Source organism: Zea mays, chromosome 8 (genome assembly GCF_902167145.1).
Source record: "Zea mays cultivar B73 chromosome 8, Zm-B73-REFERENCE-NAM-5.0, whole genome shotgun sequence".
NCBI classification, from domain to species: domain Eukaryota; kingdom Viridiplantae; phylum Streptophyta; class Magnoliopsida; order Poales; family Poaceae; genus Zea; species Zea mays.
In genome coordinates, this window is record NC_050103.1 from 142832283 (window position 1) to 142851656 (window position 19374).

A 19374-nucleotide genomic window follows, 5' to 3' on the forward strand; every position below is an offset into this window, starting at 1 on the left:
GCGGGGTGATTGGGGGGTTTCGGGTGCGCGGTGCGGATGGGAGAAATTAATGGCGGGTAGTGGTTGGGATGGGGCGGAGCTGGAATCGGGATTGGAAAATTTGCTAAACGCACATGGCACCAACGGTAATGTCATCTGCCTCTGCCTACACAGGGGAATGCAATTATAAAAATATACAGAATTCCGCAGAAATTCTGGCATCAGGATTGACTACTAGAATACGCATGCTGCCTCGTACGAATTCTAGGTGCCTCCTGGGTCGTGTGATCGTGTCTATATAGCCAAAGCCTAAATGACGTGGCAAAATTTTTAAGCTTAATTAATTCTCGATTAGTGAATATTTACTTTAGCATCACATTTACCGAATTATAGACTACCTAGACTTAAAATACTTGGCTTACCGTTTAATCCTTATCTATCTGTATAATTAGTTTTATAATTAAATTATATTTAATACTAACTAGTATTCAAATGTACTAACTAGTTGTATTAAAATACTCGTCTTACTCGTTTATGCCTGTTCGCAAAAACTATTTGTCCGTATGTGCTGTGCCGGGCGACAAGCATGAACCGCATGCCACGGAGGCATGGCAGCATGAGTGCGTGGCTGACAAGTGGTCAACATCCGTTTGCCTGGAACAAACTTCTTTTTTGTCCGGAATAAATATATGCATTTATTTATTGCAAATAAATAGCGCGAACAAACTTTTTTTGCCTGGAACTCTTGCTGATGCAGTCTAGACTTTTTTTTTGTTTTGAACGAAAAAAAAACAAAGGAAAAGAGGGGAGCATAATGCAGAGGTTGGCCAATTTCATGTATGCCATCCGAAAACATACTCGTTTCTTGTGTGTCAGTGGTCTCACATGTCATATACACAAAAAATATACTTACATATACACAAAAATATACTTATATATCACTTAGTACTGATCCGTATATCAGGAGTTTTTTCTTGATCGATATAGGGACGGACGTAGTACTGATCCGTGGGCTATTGCATTGGGCTCGCGGTGGCGGCGCTAATGGCGGCAGCTTTGTCACCTGGGGAAACCATACAGATCCAGCAGCCCTCGATCGGTATGGTGGACGGCATGTGGATGTGGGGTTGGGTATGCTGTATGCAGCAGTAAACTAGTTCATTATTATACGGAAGTAGTGCGCTCTGATTGTTAGGTATTCTTCCAACATGTACGTTACAAACAAAGTTAGTTCCTACTACTAGTTGTTAATTAACAACTATATGCAGTATATATCTACGTACTCGCCACAGGATGCAGCATTAGATCGCTGACGCAATCCAGGGTGGAAGGGGCCACCTGTAGCATGGCGAGTCGCGGACCTGGACCTGATCGATCTACCTCCGTCCACCGGCCAACCCACACGTGAAGGACGCCTGTGCGGTCCGGTCCGGTCCACAGTGTGCGGTAATTTATAAGCCCCGCCGTTGCTCCCGTCGTCCTCTCAGGTCTGTATTGTTAGAAATTAGTGGGCAACCCAGTGGAGAGAGACAGAGAGAAATGACAAGACTGTTGTCTTTATTGCAGAGTGTCATGTATTTATACAGGGGATACAAAGTCTCCCAAGGGGTGTGTCCCTTGGGAGTAACTGCCAGTTGATCACAGGACAATATTTTGTAACACTCCCCCTTGATCAACCAATATCCATTTGATCATCTGCAAGCTGTCTTCTAATATATTATCTCCTCAAAAACCCTGTGGGAAAAATAAGGAGTACACAATGTCTTTTGGATTATGAGTAAAACTCATATTGAACTCCAAAAGAATATGCTTGTAATCATCATGCATAAAAACCCCTGTGGGGAAAAGTCAATGATGAAGCATATAGCTTAGTTGATATTACCTCGTTAAAAACTTTGGATGAGAAAACCTTAACAAGGCAAAACTCATACAAAGAAAAGAGTGTAATATGATGGTATAAAACAGGTCGAATATCACGGAGAATTACTCCCCCTGATCTTGCAAACACTTAAGTCTTCTCATACCAATCACCTCAACATATTTCTGAAAACGTTGAGTATGGTAGAGATTTTGTGAATAGATCAGCAAGATTATCACAAGACTTTGTTTGCAAGATGTTTATATCTCCATTTTCTGAAGTTCATGGGGATAAAACAATTTAGGAGCAATATGTTTATTAATGTTGCTCCTGATATAACCTGTTTCCATCTAAACAACACAAGCTCAATTATCCTTATGGATAATGGTCAGTGATTCAATCGAATCATGGTATGTTGTTCTCCAATGGACCTCTAGCCCAAAGAACAATAATATGTCTGTAGCCATCATCTCAAAAACCCCAGTGGGGAAAATAAATGATGAGACATATAACTCAGGCTAATATTTCTCCAAGATAATCTTGCCAGAAAATCTGAGAAATCAACATATTAGCTGAGTCTCCTTAAAAACCCAGTGGGGAAATAAGGAGAGTAGTCATACTCTATTGTTGATCCATTTGAACTCTAAGGAGATAAACTCGTCACCTAGTTCAAATACAACAATAACTATGTCATAATGTATCATCCTTGAAAACCTCTACGGGGAAAATAGATGATACGACATAGACCTTGTGTTGATGTTGTCTCGTTAAAAACTTTGAATGAGAAACCCAAACAGGGAAAAACTCATGCAAAGAAAAGAGTACATCATGATGTAGAAACAAGTTCTTCCGATCAAGGGAAACTCCCCCTGATCTTTGCAAAACACTAAGTCATCACATACCTACTCTCAAACACACTTAAAATGTGGAGTAAGGTAGAGACTTAGTTTGTAACTTGTTTTTCATCTAAACAACACAAAGTAATATTATCTTCATAGATAATAAGGTCACTGATATAAAATCATGACCACCACATACCCTCTGTATGTAGTATATCATTCTGTACAATCCCATGAAGTGTACTATAGAATGATTAGTGTAAGTGACCATTAATCTCTGTTGATTAACATTTATCAAACAGTAGGTCCAACTTACCAGAAGTATGTCATTGATCTTGTACCTGGGGATCTTCTATAGATATCCAAGATCAATATATCCAAACATAAGGAGAGCATGAGTACATCTAGAGATCATAACTCGATCTCATGTGCTGTTAGCTAGCAAATCATTGCAAAGCAATATCCGGCCGGATGCTCTTGCAAGATACAATAGCACATCTCATGATCTGAAAGAATCAAATGACTATGATTCCATTATATTGAATTTCTTCAATATACGTTGGATATAGACAACTTTGTATCCAAGATAATCAAGATAGTTTAGTTTGAATTGAAAATCTCTTTCAATTCATATCCTCTATCTCGAACTCCATCGATAAGTAATGTATGTTTAAAATATGTTGCACATATTTACACTGAACATACCATACTTTGTGTATCCTTTCAGAAGGAAGGATTCACAAGGTCAAATGTACCATATTTGACCAGGATGCTCTAAGTCACAAAGACTTTCCAAGCATTGCAAATTTGTGATTGGTGATTATGTATTTGGAATCCTTCAAAGCTCCATAAATACCATAATCCAGTGACCACATATGCACATGTTGTCACTACATCTATCAACTGCACAGATAGATGATTTACTGCCCATATTATTGTATCGGAATTTAACTACTCACAGTAGAGGAGAATTTATAGCATTAAAATAATGCTTGAGTTTGCGTATAAACCCAGTTGCTACTAGCCATGCTTTCTCACCACCTCATTGTTTCCAAGTCCATGAAAACAAACTTGTATCCACAGTAAGATACCTTGAAGTGAAAATAAGTTAACACTTCTTTTCGGTGAGCAAGGCTATCTCTGCAACATTGTATCACTCAAACAAGATCCAATTTGAGCATATTCGTGCTCTGCTATGGCCATAGTCTTTTGGATCACTTGGAGTGCATATACAATTGCTGAGATGTATGTGTCGACACTTGTAGCTTTTAAATAACACAATTCTCCAGTTGACATAAAGTCATTTTTTTTATGTACCCTTATGATTCCTCGTGAAATCCCAAAACGAGAATCAAGGGCTTCCGATAACCTAGCCTCATCAGTGCGCACTGAGCTAGGTTGTGAATGCCTTCCATTCACAGGATAATCCATATCCTCTAGGTGTCTACCAACACTAGGTTGGTTACCAACGAATAGTTGGTCTGCATTTACTATCTCAGAAGGCCTAGCCTTCAGTTGCTTGCAAGCATCTTAATCCCAATTTGTGACCATACTTCTCCCCCTCTTATTTACAACAACGTTGCAATAGGGAGTCTAGTGGTGTTCTATTTAACCACTCTTTCTGGCACTTCCATATAGGATTAATTTGAGTGACACCTCATAGTAAATGCACAAGGCAGTCAATTTGCAACTTCTTGCAAATCATTCGAACTCAAAGGTTCAGTTTTAGTACGTGATCCTGAGCCTGAATGCTTACCGCATTCATTATAATTTCCTGGCATTCATTTTTGGTACTTGAAATCTCCCCCTAATGCCTGGAAAAGCTCATGATTCAAGCAAGCGTACGGGCCATAAATAGATTCTCATGAAGAGATTCTAAAACCTAATGATCGACGGAGAATGAATTCTCGCATAGATCCCCAGTTTTCTGTGTGCCCATATATGTACGCTGCGGTGGTGAGATTGGGAACATACCCAATGTACGCATGGGAAATCTTTCACGGATTCCCACGTACTAAAAACCATAGGGGAACTTGTACATACAGTACATGCAGTTAATCACAAGTTAGAAGTGTGCAAAACTTCCTGACTCCAACCATAACCGGTTGGAAATGACAATTCATTACTGATGGTCATTAATGATCTGAAATTTTCGAATCTATCACAGATTCATCATATCCTTTATGGATATCATTCTGAATACCAAGACAAACAATCACCATTGTAAGCACATTTGGTAAATTCAGTAGTGTGGAGGCTAATGTCCTCAAGCTTGAGACATTATTGCTTAATGGTCATGTGTTGTCCGAAGGACACACTTGAGGTCATCATATAGATGCACCAAAGAACCATATAAAGCCTTCAATGTCCATACAATCTCTGTAATGGACCACACTCGTTCCTTTGAAACAATTCAAAGAACTTAACCAATTCAGATCAGATTTTAAGATAAGAGGGACTTAAAATCTCATTCCCAATGATACTCATCAAGTATCTATCTTATGGGAAAAACATGACCAATAGAATTGTTCATAACTTTTCATTTCATCCCAACAATGGGATGGCCAATTCAATCTTACCCAGCATGGTAAGTATCATCACTTGAAAAGTTATAACATATGCAACACTTTGTATGGGAGGATGTATGTAGAATACAGTCCATAAGAAATGTTTCTGAGAAACATATGCAATATCCATCACTATCACCTTGTGTTTCCACATGATAGAAATTATATGGATATCTCTATAATATGGTAAGATAACAATTAGGATATATCAACACATCCTTGATACTTCCATTACCAAAAGGGGACTAGATATTAACATATCATGATATCGCGCGAAGCGATTGTCAAAATATTCTTTCCTCTTTCCAAAGGAATATGAGAATATTTTGTTTCCCCACTTATAGAGTTTGTGGCTCAATTCTCCACATTGCATGTTTCTTCCTCAATTGGAAGAATCCCTGTACAAGTTTGCACAACTCAAATCAATGAGTCTTCAACTCCCTTGATGAGTTGGTTCAACTCTAATCGATGAGTTTGTTTAACTCAGATATTTGAGTTTTTACACTCAAATCACATGAGTGTGTTCAACTCACACCGCATGAGTTGAACCTATCACAACATCAATTATGAGATTATACCAAATCTCATGCATCATTTAAATATTGCTCAAAAGCAAATCATCTAACAAAGTGGTCTTCTCTTAGAAAAAGAAGTGTTGTTACATGATTAGTCCAAATCATGATTTACACAACTAACCACTGTTATCATGTCAGATGGAAGATTGAAGTACCCTTCATATCTTAGCTTTCATGAGTAGTTTGTATATATTGGGATTTCATATAAAGATTAGATGCTTAGGCATACAACACTATATCACGTATAGTGTAATGACAAATGAGTTTGTCATACTCATTGCCCTTCTCTTTTTAATGTGCTTGTATATTTGCTTTCAAGCAAAATATATGAATACAAAGTGTTAGTCTACAACATCATGTAGACACATACTCATAAGTCCACAAGTCTTATGATTTTCTTTGCTATTCATTTTGCGCTTGCACATCAAGCCGCAAAAGCACATAAGTTCTTTTCATAAGAACCATAAGAGAAAGAGAGCATCTCATATCCTCCAAATCGAAGAGGTGAATTCCCATATCATGCAAAAATGAAATGAACATATCTAATGAACATTAAGGATAATTAAGCCCATTAAGCGAGTTCATCAAACTCTATTAAATTATTATCCTTTAAATGGCTTAACCATTTTCTGATGTTGTAATATGCTGCAAAATATATCATATCTTCATATGTTGGAGAATTATAGGTATCACATACAGTGTACCAACAGATTTTTGAAAATTTTGGTGGACACAACGTAGATAATCTCCATGTAATGAAACAATGGAGTAGATCTCCCAGTAGTGGGCAAAACTTTTGCTGCCTGAAAGCATGGTCTCTGGGCTGATATATTCAAGGAACATACCGCAGCCAATGCTTAGGACTCCACTACCCTGTGCTGGACCAAAATTTCAAAAATAAAATGGAATCACCATAAAGGTGAATAACCAACATAACATCTCCAACATATCTACTTGGAATAACACATAGGTAATCATCATAACCATATGATGTAGACCTCTTACTGATGGGCAAATAACATTTTGCTGTCTAAAAACTTGGTCTCAGGGCAAATAAATTTCAAGAACTTATTGCAGCCAAAGCCTAGATCTCCATCATGTGTTGAATAATCCCAAGTTGAATATATATGCATCATATTTTGCAAGAATTCATCATTTAATTAAGTAGAACTTAATTAAAAGAATTCTTTTAGCAGTCAGCATGACTGCAGCGTCCAGCCTGGCTCCATAGCCCGCGACGCCTGCGTGGTCCGTGATATTTTTTTTGGATAGCACGTATAGGTAATCATCTCGAAAGATGTAGACCTCATAGTGATAGGCATTTAAAATGCGGCCTAAAGCACGGTCTCTGGGCTACTAAACTCTATAAAGAATTTAGTGCAGCCAGTGCTTAGGACTCCATCACCCTATGCTTTTTCCAAAAAATGCAATATCATTTTGCATGAGGACCAGTACTTTCGACTTAGCTATGTGCTATATGTTCCATACAAACGTAAAAGAATGCAAAATAAAAGCACATAGAGATATATGAATTATAAATGTAAAACAAATATAATTCATTAACTAGTCTGTATGTTTTTTTTTAATAATAAAAAAAAATCCAGACAAATATGTACAATTACTTCATTCGTCAGGAGTCTAAAATTCAAATTTAGACGCAAAAAATAAAACGAATACTTAATTCTGCATATAAAAAAAAATGCAGCACATCTGGCCTAACTGGCCCAGACGGCTAGCCACCGGCCCAAGAGGGCAAGGCGCCGGCGGCCTTTTTATGGATGGCAGTTAGGGTTTTTTTAACCCTAATTTTGCCTCTAACCGACGACCCTGATGGCCCCGGCGGCGGCTCCCCGCGGCGCGCAAGCGCGGTCCTCCACGGCAGCGCACGGCACGGCGGCGTGCGTGCGGCCGCACGGCGCGGCCTCTCCCGGCGGCGCGGTCGTCATCGGCGGGCGCGTAGCCTCGACGGCGCGTGGCGTGCGGGCGGCCTTCCCCGGCCAATGCGGTGTGACGCCCCCGGCGGCCAGGGTGCGGCCCAGGTGTCCCACGGCACGCGGCCACGAGCCCCGGCCCCTGTGGTGGCGCGGGCGCTGATCTAGGCACGGCGGCACGGTCGCGGTCGTCCCGACCTCTGCGCGGGCCCCATTCGTGCGCGGCGGCGGACTCGGCCCCGGTCCCGGCGGCACGCGGCGCGGCTCGCGTGGGCGGCGGTGCAGCCGCGGCGGCCTGGGCACAGCCGGCCCAACCTCGGCACGGCGAGGGCGCAGCGACGAGGCACCGGCGGCCCGAGCGCGGCACCCCGTGGCACGGCGACCCCCAGCCCCATCGGCTCGGGCGCCCCTGCAGGGCGCGGGCACGGCCGACCCTAGCCGCGGTGGCGAGCGCGGCCCCTGGCTACGACGGCGGCGGGCGCAGCCCTCGGCCTCGACGGCGGGCGCGACCCCCTGCATGGCGCGAGCGCGGCCCCCAGCCTCGGCCCTGGTGGATGGACGGCCCCAAGCGGCGCGGGTTCGGCCATGGCATGCGGCAGCGCGCACGACCTTGGGTGGCCCTCTGGTGGCGTGCGTGGCTGCCTCGCAGGCGGCCTCGGCCCCGGCAGCGCAGGCTCAACGGCGGCCCGGCCACGGCACGGGAGCGTGCGCGGCTGCCCGACGGCGCACTTCCCTCGTCGTGGCCTCAACGGCGCGGGCGGGCGTTCGGCCACCGGTGAAGGCCAATGCCATATTCATGAAAGAGATAAGAACAGTGGTGTGAAGGAAACGATATTTGCATATTACCGTTATTCTTTCTTGTGCGTTCCATTCCCTTCACAAACAACAATTCCATCTCAGAACAGCGAGCGATTTGTTCTATTCTCTGGTCTCGCGAGCACGTGCTGATAACGTGTTAGAAATTAGTGGGCAACCCAGTGGAGAGAGACAGAGAGAAATGACAAGACTGTTGTCTTTATTGCAGAGTGTCATGTATTTATACAGGGGATACAAAGTCTCCCAAGGGGTGTGTCCCTTGGGAGTAACTGCCAGTTGATCACAGGACAATATTTTGTAACATGTATAACGCCGCTAGTACCAATCCTAGAGGAGATGCATGCACATGGTGATTTGCATTGCATATTTCGTTTGTCCTACGAGAATGGTTTGGTTAAAAGCCGTGTTGCAAGAAGGGGAATTGGTCGGAAGATGCCCGCGTCGTCCCCCACGGGCGGAGCCAAGGCGGGGCGCACGTAGGCTTGAAAACGATCGGGAACGGTCGGGAAAATGCTCAAACCATTACCTTTACTGTATTTTTTGCCGAAATCGGAAACGGGAACGGAAATGTTGGACGGACAAACGAAACCGATATTACGAGATATCGGGAACGGAACATTTTCAATCGGGAACGAGTCGATTACGATCGGGAATCGGTAACACGAAAAATTGCAGACCAAGTGCCCAATAGACCAACATATCACGACTATTACTTATAGACTAACAATATCAGTTATTCAGTTTAGGAATTAGAACTACCAGTGCCGAACAGCAGAGAGTAGTATGCCCAAGTGCCTAACAGCAGAGCCATCCGCAGCAGCAATCGGCTAGCAGCAATCGCTTCCTCTACTCCGCTCAGGCGCTCAGCAACCAGCCCGTTCGCCGTCCAGCCGCAATCGGCAATGCCGCACGCAGAGGAGGAGAGAGAAGCCACGTCACATGCACTGATGCACCACGTCCGCACGGCACATGCACTGATGCACCACGTCCGTGACGGCAAGCGCTAGCCAGCTAGAGTTACATTTGTTGGGCCAAGCACACTGTACACATTTGGGCCACACACGCATTTGGGCCAAGCGCAAGCGGGATACACACGGGAATACGGGATTATTCCGGATAAAATACGGGAACCGTTAATTCGGTCGGGAAACAACTCTTACTGATTCCGTTCCTGTTACCGTCCATATTTCCCGTATTTTTTCCCGTTTCCTGTTTTCCCCGAAAATACGATATACGATCGGTTAACACGGTATACGGCGTCGATCGGTGCGGGATTTTCCCGTCCCGTTTTCATCCCTAGGCGCACGCCCTTACTTCCCTTCCACTCCCTCGCCGTCATCGGAGCGTCCTCGCGCGCTGTAACGAAAATAGACGACGATCAATTTGACTAAGTGATTTTGATGTTTTTAATGATTAACATAACTGGTGGACTAATTGTTTTATAAGTGTTTGTGTTTTATAGTTCACAGAATTTAAAGTTGGTTGGACTCAGGCTCTGAGGATACAATACCTCAAAAGAAGACATAGAAGACTCAAAGAAGACTTACATATGTTTTACTTTAGAGATTTATTTGTGGTATAGTTTAGAAAAAGTTTTAGAAGTCCTAATTTACCCCCCTCTTAGACGTCACATGTTTCCTTTAGGGGCGGACTGTCCGGGCCAAGAGCGCGGACCGTCCGTGGTTGGCAGAAAGTGGACAACAACTACAAAGTGGTTGGTGTCTATAAGTACAATTCCAACCGCCTCCATTTATATCACCCAAGTATTCCAATTCCCACATTCATTGCAAAGAGCTAGAGCTCACTCCAAAGCCTCACACAAGCATCAAAGATTCTCCAAGTGCAACAATTTTGAATGTGTTCATTAGTGATTAAGTGTCTTGCGAGAAATTCTAGAGAGTGTGAGCTAGTGTTTCATTTGTCGCTATTTGTTGCTTGGTTTCTTGATCGTGCTTTCTTCCTCTCCTTCTAACTTGTAAAGCTAGCAAGAGACACCTAATTGTTTGGTGATCCTTGCAAGGTCTAATTGATCCTCTATATTAAGAAGAAGAAGCACTCAGCTTGTCTAAGTCTAAGTGACCGTTTGAGAGATGGAAAGAGTTGAAAGAGATCTGGCCTACGTGGCCTCCTCAACGAAGAGTAGGTTCTTTGGAACTGAACCTCAGGAAATAAATTGCCCGTGTCTTTGTGTTAATCTTGTATTACGATTTGATTCCTCCTGTCCCCTCTCTCTAAGTTCTCTTACTTACATTCATTTTGAGTTAGCTCCCAAATTTATCCGCATTGATTGAGAAACTCGTGGTAAGAAGAACTATCTTTCACACTCCAATTTTGTTACTACTCATTCTAACGCTAACCTCAGGTGAGGTTTGTGTTCAAAGTTTATAATTTACAGGTTTCACCTATTAACCCCTTGTAGGCGACTTTCAATTGGTATCAAAGTCCGACACTTCATTAGAGTATAACAACTCAAAGAGATATCGGGTGAACACGCCAAAAGGTGGTAGCCACTGGGGAAAAGTCTGTGTCTTCGGGAAAGAAACATGAAGCCAAGACTTCATCGAAGGAAGTCAATATTCTCGGCGACAAGCACAAGGAGGACAAGAAACAATCCTTCGGCTCCATCAAGTCGCACAAAAAGAAGCACTATCAGTGGATTGAGCACGTCGCCAATCAGCACTTCCATGACCCCTCCAAGCATAAAGATTTTGTTTTTTATGCCTCTAGTTACTTCTTATAGCCCCTTACTCCTTAGGACCAAGGTCACCTTTAGTACATTGGACTTCGTTGACACAAATGATGGCTGCATGTAGCTCACCACCACCACTGTCTCTTGAGCTCTATCAAGCCTGCTCGCCTCCAAAGGCACATTCGACAACCAATCTGTGAGCGGGTCACCAAATAAGGGTCAAGATTCATGGTCCGAGACCGCACAACCTATGAGCCCATATAAGGCCCACTAGAGCAAACAAGGGTCATAAGGGTGGCCCCTTTTCGAGGCCCCAATCGAACCCAAACTTGGCCCAAGCCATCATGGGCGACAAAACAAGGCCAGTCCCACACATATGCACTACGACATGGTGGTGGGGCCTGTCATCAACCTTGTGCCACTAAGGGTGCTTAAAGCATATGGGTATAGGCTCATCGCTCTAACGAGTCACAACCCCTCATCCTTCTACGACCTCCTAAGAGACATCCTCAAGTGACGGTTCCTCATCAAAGTTGAAGAACACCTCCAATGGCCATCACTCCACGTTTGCTTCATGGCCAAGGTGGTACATCGACCCCAGTGGGGGTGCACCCCAAAGGGGTGTGGCACTCTCCCGATAAAGAGGTGGTGTACGTGTGGGGCCATGTCGATCACCACCTAAGGTGACATGAGGAAGACACCAAGGGGGTTAACATGATAGATGTAGCTTGACTCGTTGACCACCATCTAGAGGTTGATCATCACCACTAGTGCCATACCAACAATATAGATGGTGGCTGTCGTCCCTCCTACATCGATGTTGGGATAGGGGGAAGCTACGTGCCATAGTACTTTTCGCATGTCAACAAAAATGTCACTACTATGGTAGTGATGATGTAGGTGATCCTAGAGCTCGAGGACCCCTAGACCAATGTCACCTCCCTCGAGCTGGGCTGATCGAGCACGTCGCCACTCAGCACTTCCATGACACCTCGAAGCAGGCTACCTCCTCAAACGGGGGTATCTAGTGGATGGAGACTGTCAATGCCCATCCCTAGGACTGAGACTGCGAAAAAGCATCCCGACAATCCTATATGTCACACACTATGGTGCATGAACATTTGGTTATGGTCCACGACACACGCGTGATCCTCAACACATGTCGCCTCGTCCAAGAGCAGGCCAACTTGGCTCGAGTTGTGAGCCCCAAATGGGGGCAATGACCATGACAACATATAAGGCCACTTAGGGCCTTAGTCGTTTGGTTGCGTCATCTGCACCGTCGAGTTCTACCGGTGGTTCTAATGTCCACCCATCGTTGACAAGTACGATGGTAATACCAACCTAGTTGTCTAGTGAGAGAACGACCAGTGTGTGCCGCATGGGACGGGCTAGCGATGACATGATGATCATCCAATACCTCCCCATCTACCTTGTAGAGTCGGCTTGAGCTTGGCTCGTACGTCCTGAAAGGGTGGATCTAGGGGTGCGCCAAGCAGGATAAAGTTTGCATCAGAAAGTTGCAAGGGATGTGCAAATGTCCAGGCAACCCCTAGGACCTGAAGAGCTATAAGTAATGGCCAAACGAGGGCCTGAGGGATGGTCCAGATTGGCCAGCGGGGCCGTGTCGTGCTAGCCACGAGCCACAAAGCAAAGCACATACATGGCCCACCAGACTAGTAATGGTGTCGGAGCGACCATGGCACTACGGGTTTGTTGAGTTCCTCTCGACAATGGCACAAACCCGCTGAAGCATGACACGGGTTAGGCTAGGCCATGCTAGGCATGACATGGATTGGCTAGTGGGTCATATCGAGATAGTTCACAGGCCACGAGCGAGGCCCAGGCACAGAAGGGCAGACTAATAATCAAGTAGTACTAGTCCATGGTGTGATGGTCCCATGACAGCCCATGATGCTTAGATGGCAAATACAAGCTAAAAATATGTATAAGTGAAGGTTGGAACCATCATCGCTGACTCCAAACAAACATTTACATGCACCTATCCAACAAAATCTACATGTTTTTATATTTTATACTTGATAATCAATCATAATATAGATATTATTGTATGAAAAAATGAAAAAAATAGACTGTGCTAGACATAGGCCCTGTTTGTTTCGGCTTCTGGCAGCTTCTGGCCACCAAAAGCTGGTGCGGACTGACAAACGCTCAGCTTCAGCTAACTTCTATAAAATTCGTTGGGGCAAAAACCATCCAAAATCAACATAAACACATAATCGGTTGAGTCATTGTAATAGTAGGAATCCGTCGCTTTCTAGATCCTGAGCCCTATGAACAACTTTATCTTCCTCCACATGTAATCGTAATGATAATCAGATTCTCTCCACACCCAGATTCTCTCCACAGACAGATTCTCAGAAAAGCTGGTCAGAAAAAAACTGAACCAAACAGGCCCATAGTTCTGTGTCTCGGTACATCTACGATTAAGACACGGCGGCACGGTGATTGGGCCAGGCCGGGCACGAGCCCGGCCGGTGGGCCGCAAGGGCGCTAGGCCGTGCTAGCTCATGACGCGTGAAAACTGCCACGGGCTTTTCCGATCAGGACTGTTTAGACATGTACACACGTAGCGGTGTACATTGAGATTCGACGATGGTACAGAACCTCCGGCATGCAGTAAGCCATGTGTGTGATCGATGTGGTTTCAGGAGCCGTGTAATAAAAGGATCGCATCGTTCGTGCAGCACCTCGCAGATTCGCAGCGGTACAGGCTGCCCGCCGTACCATGATTTTGTCTTAAACCTCACTTCTCCCGCTGCCAAGCAAATAAAGGCACATACGTACGCACGCTTGTGGCTCCCTCCCAGAGCTGAGAGAGAGAGAATTCAATTCGATGCGTGATGCCTGCCTTGTGTATAGATGCAGAAAAGCCCATTGCCCAAATGTCGTGGTCCTACAGTCACAAGGCTGTGCAGCCAGTCAGCCCAGCCGCATGATAAGATAACCATAGATAGGATTGCATTGCATCTCATGCTCTCTTCACATCGTGTCATCAAGGTCGTCATCATTGGCCGGCCCAGGAGCAAAAGGCTGGAGAGGAAGAGGACGACCCGGATGGACATGGAATGGAATGGAATAATCACGGTCACGGCACGGCGGCCCGGAGAGAAAGAGAGAGAGGGGAAAAGCTGACCTGCCCAAGCTGATGCTGCCATGGGTGAATGCATTTGCGTGCATGTACCCTCCCTGGTAGATAGGTATCATTCCTTGAGTTAGTAGTCCCTAGACACTCCCTGGTCCCTGCCACTGTTTGCAGCTTCAACTGTTCATCCGCTTGTCCCCCGTTGCATTCACCAAAAAGTGTAAATCGCAACGCCTGTACTTTGCTCCAGCACACCATAACTCGATAGCTTTTCAGTAGGGATTGGCTGCAGGCTGCTCGTCTTTCTTTCTTGCTACCTGCAGGTAAACTTCCGCGTCCATGATAGTAGTTGTAAAAAGTCACCTTTTACACCATTGCAGATGAATCCTTGTACAAGCAAGAGAGTGCCGCGCGCCCCTCCTTGATGCCATGGGGAAACATTTCCTTCGTCACATTCAAGTGGCAGTATTAAATATATAGTGAAACAGCGATAATAGAGGGGAATCAAATCTAGGGTACGTTTGTGGTTTCAGGTTATGTCCCAGGGTGCTGCTATCAGTGCCCGGCCCATCCATGGTTAAAGCTACTGCCTTTCCTCTGAAACGTCAACAGAAGGTACCACCTACTTGCCTACTTGCTTGCTTGTCCATTCATTCAGCAGTGACGAACAGTTTCATTTGCATCTCGTCTGACCTAATCACGACTGAGCTGAGCTCCCGACAATAACGAAACGAACACAACTCGGCCATGAGGCTCGCATTGGCCCCGTCGGGATCGGTGTCCCAGTCCCAATTCCTACGGTTGCGGCTGCGAAAATCGCTTGGCCTTTAGTGACCACGACCTCTGGCGGTTATTCAAGCGCTGAAAGCCAAAGCGCAGAGCTCACAGCACTAGTTGTCGCCCTACTCAGGCCATATTTGGTTTTCTTTAGTCTAGGGACTAAAGTTTAGTTAGGGGACTAAAGTTTAGTCCCTAAAATGTTTGGTTTCTAGAGACTAAAAATAGTAAGAATATACTAAATCTCTACTACTACATAAGTGTGTAGTGTAGACGTACACAGATGCAGATGGTGCACGGTTTTGCCAAAACCGCGTCCCCGCGCTTTCTGCCTTTCTCCACGCCGCGCTTTCTTCTCCACGCGCTGCCCCGCCTGCCATCGCCGGCGCCTCCTCGGACGCGCAGATGGAAGGTCCGCGCCCTGCGCCCCCAAATCGCGCATCCGCATCAATGGAAGGTCCACGCGTCCGCAGCCCCTAAGCCACCTCCTTCTCCTCCTCTCCCCATTACCGCGCGTCCGCAGTCCCCAAATCGCGGCTGGCCCATGAAGATGCCCAGCACGGCGGCCATCGCCGACCGCCCGTGGATCAGCTCCGCCTCCCGGTACCACTTGAGGAACGCCGGGTCCTTGCCCAGCCCCAGCGGATCGAACCCGAAGTCGCCAGGGAGCCTGCAAAGTCGCGGCGGCGGCGTCACGGTCAGCTTCGAGCTCCACCCCCCCTCCTCGTCTCTGCAAAGACTTACGATCCGTCGAGCCAGGGCGGGTTGATGAACTCGGCGGATCCACAACTTCTTGGCGGCGGCCGCGGCGACGGCGAGGAGCGCGCGGCGCGGGCTTGGGCGCGGCGGCATTGGCGAGCGCGCGCCTGGCGCCGAGGAACGGGGTCTTGAGCACAGCAGCGGGCGCGGCGGCGTCACGGTCAGCTTCGAGCTCCACCCCCCCCCCCTCCTCGTCTCTGCAAAGACTTACGATCCGTCGAGCCAGGGCGGGTTGATGAACTCGGCGGATCCACAACTTCTTGGCGGCGGCCGCGGCGACGGCGAGGAGCGCGCGGCGCGGGCTTGGGCGCGGCGGCATTGGCGAGCGCGCGCCTGGCGCCGAGGAACGGGGTCTTGAGCACAGCAGCGGGCGCGGTGGCGGAGGTGGACACGAGCGCCATGGCCGGGGCGCGGTGGCAGAGGTGGACGCGAGCGCCACGGCAATCACGCATCGGCGCTCGCCCCAGCCCCGCAGAGGTCGCGTACGTCCAGATCCCCACCATCCCCAGCGAGCTCTTGTCCTCCTCCGTCGTGTCGTACCAAGACGGTGTAGATCTGGAGCATTTCCTAGCGCCGGATCTCGGAGAGGTGAAGGACGAGTCGGTGTTCTAGATGATCTGTAGCCCTCCCGATTGCCCCTCGCTCTCGCCCCCTCGATCCCGGAGACAGCTGCACGGGGTTCTACGCGGGCGCGGGGCAAGCGCGCGAGGTATGGGCGTCCGTCGAGGAGTTCGGGGCCGTGGGCGACGGCGCCATGCCCAACACCGCGGCGTTCCGGCGCGCCGTCGCGGAGCTGGGCGCGAGGGCCGCCGGTGGGGGAGGGGCCAGGCTTGACGTGCCCCCCGGGAGGTGGCTCACGGGCAGCTTCAACCTCACCAGCCGCTTCACCCTCTTCCTGCACCGCGGCGCGGTCTCATCGGCTCCCAGGTCACGAGTTCATTCATTTCTTCTTTCTTTCTTTGTTTAGACAGTAATTCATTTATAATGCATTTAACTCTTGTGAGTCTTTCCTCAAAACTTAAGAACGAGGACCCTATAGCACTGTAACTGACAACTTTTAATAAGCACCAAAGACTGATCAAACATAAGGTTCCATTTTTATTTTGGCATTTTCTTATGATAATATTTTGTAGCTGTAATATAATCTAATTTGGTTCCCTGCAATGTCAATACCTGTGTAAGATTATTGGTAGTACAATTCACAAAGCATGAACCATTTTGTTGGTCACTCAAAAACTCTGTTCTTAAGGCGTCGCCTAGACGTCCGGGCGGTGGTCTAACGCCTAGGCGCCTTGCCCGCCTACCTCGCCTAGGCGCCGCCTAGGCGTCCAGGCGGTGCTCCAACGCCTTGGACCGCCTTACCGCTTTAAAAACCATGTCAAAAAGCATGCTATTCATGTCATATTTGAGCTTCGTTGCACTTTTAAAATTACAAAATAATTAAAAAATCCAGTTACCTCTTCTAACATCACCATACCACCGTACTTCATTTCAGAACTTTCTGTCATCTACCCATCCTCTTATTGGCCATTTGTGTGTGTCTCTCCGGAGAACTGGAGACCTCATTGGGAGGTTACCTTTGTCGGCTATTGCTGCATGTGATGTGAAGGTCAATACATTGTGTAAATTGATCGACCATAGGGCAGAATTTGATCCTCTATTGGTCTTGTCATTATTGTACAATGCTGCAAAACAATCTCCTGGAGTCTCTGTTAGTAACAGCAATTTCTGGATTCAGAGTGAAAAGCCTTATTCTCCGGAGGCTGTTGACTCGGCACTTGAGTGTTGGTCTGGTACAACAGATCCCGTAGAAGTAGAGGCAGTTCTTGTTCCCTACATATTGGAGGATGAACTGAAGACAGTAAGAATTAATCTAGGAGATAATGAACATTATATGAGTTATGTTGCAGCAGAGCTCTCAGCAATTGATTCCTCTCATGTTCTTGTATCAAGGTAGGCAAAGAAAAACTAAGTAGTAAATTCCTGACTTCTGAGCCTTTTCCATTATTCTTGTTGTGCATGACAATTTTGAAACATTGATCTCACTGCAGAACAATTGGAAAAGCATCATCCGAGATAAGACTGTATTTTGCAGCCGCAAATATACATGTTGTTTCTGATATATCAAAACATGCACTTGATTCTCTTGGAGATGGTGACATCAACTGGCAAGTAAATAAGCGAGCTTCCTACATTTGTGGCCAAACAATTTATGGAGATGCACTCTTGGCAAATATTGGATACACAAGGAGAGATTCGGAACTTCACACTGAAGATGTCAATCTATGTTCCTATTACAGGTAAAGCTTTATTGAACATTTCACTACAACGGCATTGTTAAATACAATTTCACTTGCTAATCAATGAATCAAGATGCATTCCATTTTATATTGTTAGTAGATATGGTCATTTTTTCTCAGGAATCATCACATGATTCAAGCTGCAGAGGTTGGCTTGTGTTCTGTTTGTCTTTCATGTCTGTGCTGCTTTTATCTATTATTTAAGCACCAAACTTCCTATAGTTCTTCAGAGTGAAACACTGACATGCTTTTGACTCAGGATACTTCTGGGCAAGTTACCTGATGGAAATTGTAAGATGTCTAGGGATTCGATTCTTGCAGCGGAGCTTCCATCTGCATACTCTCGTTTTAGTTGGAAAGGCCTCTCTCCACGAGATCTCCTTTGCTCATTTTGTCGCCTTCAGAGGTTGCCAGAGCCCCATTTTGTTGTCAGTAGGGTTTCCTGTGATACATTAATGTTGGCTGTGAGCTCTGAAGAAAGAGGAGCACCAGCAGGCAGCGCAGAAAATCAGTACACCAATGATGTCAGGATCAACAAGGAAAAACCAGATCTTTTTAAATGTGAAGTGAACATACGTTCACGGAAGCAAGAAATTTTACTAGAGTATTCTGCAGCTGACACTTGGAGCAAGGAATCTGATGCTATTCAGAATTCTTCATTGAAGGTCTTGATTTGGTTCAATAATTATTTTAAGAGACTAACCTCAAAAACAAGCAAGCTATATCTTTCTGAGTCTACTGCTGATGTCAAGGTACATTCAAATATTTTTCTTCAAGAGTTTGCAATGTGTCTATCTGTTTATGGCAAGAATGGAGGCAGTGATTCAGCAATGTGCAGTGCAGTTGGACCATTTTCTATGGATACACGAAAGAAGCACCTTGAAAGCACTGCAAAGTTAACACACATTGAAGGTCCAGACTCTGGTGTTTTCCCGTCCCACTGATCATTGACTTGTATAAGTTATACTGCTTCCCTTGTGACGAAGGATAAAGCAAAAACATATTTGTTGGAGAGCCACAATGAGTTTGAGTTTGAGATTGGGACGAGTGCTGTTAGTAATCAGCTTGAATCATGTGTAACTCAGCTGTCAGTGAATCAAACTGCACGTTTTGTAGCTGAACTGCCTCCTAGGGATTTAATCATGGCTGCATCTTGTGAATTCTCACCAGGCCATTCA

General features: G+C 45.9%; 1 protein-coding gene across 1 annotated transcript; it reads left to right on the top strand.

Moving 5' to 3' along the window:
- Positions 1-16295: 16295 nt before the first annotated feature.
- On the top strand, positions 16296-19374 carry LOC103637342 (small RNA 2'-O-methyltransferase). The gene is made up of 5 exons (XM_020543151.1): positions 16296-16495; positions 16566-16806; positions 17350-17849; positions 17948-18196; positions 18456-19374. Exons 1-5 carry the CDS (start codon positions 16296-16298, stop codon positions 19138-19140), a joined length of 1875 nt encoding a protein of 624 aa, XP_020398740.1. The 3' UTR covers positions 19141-19374.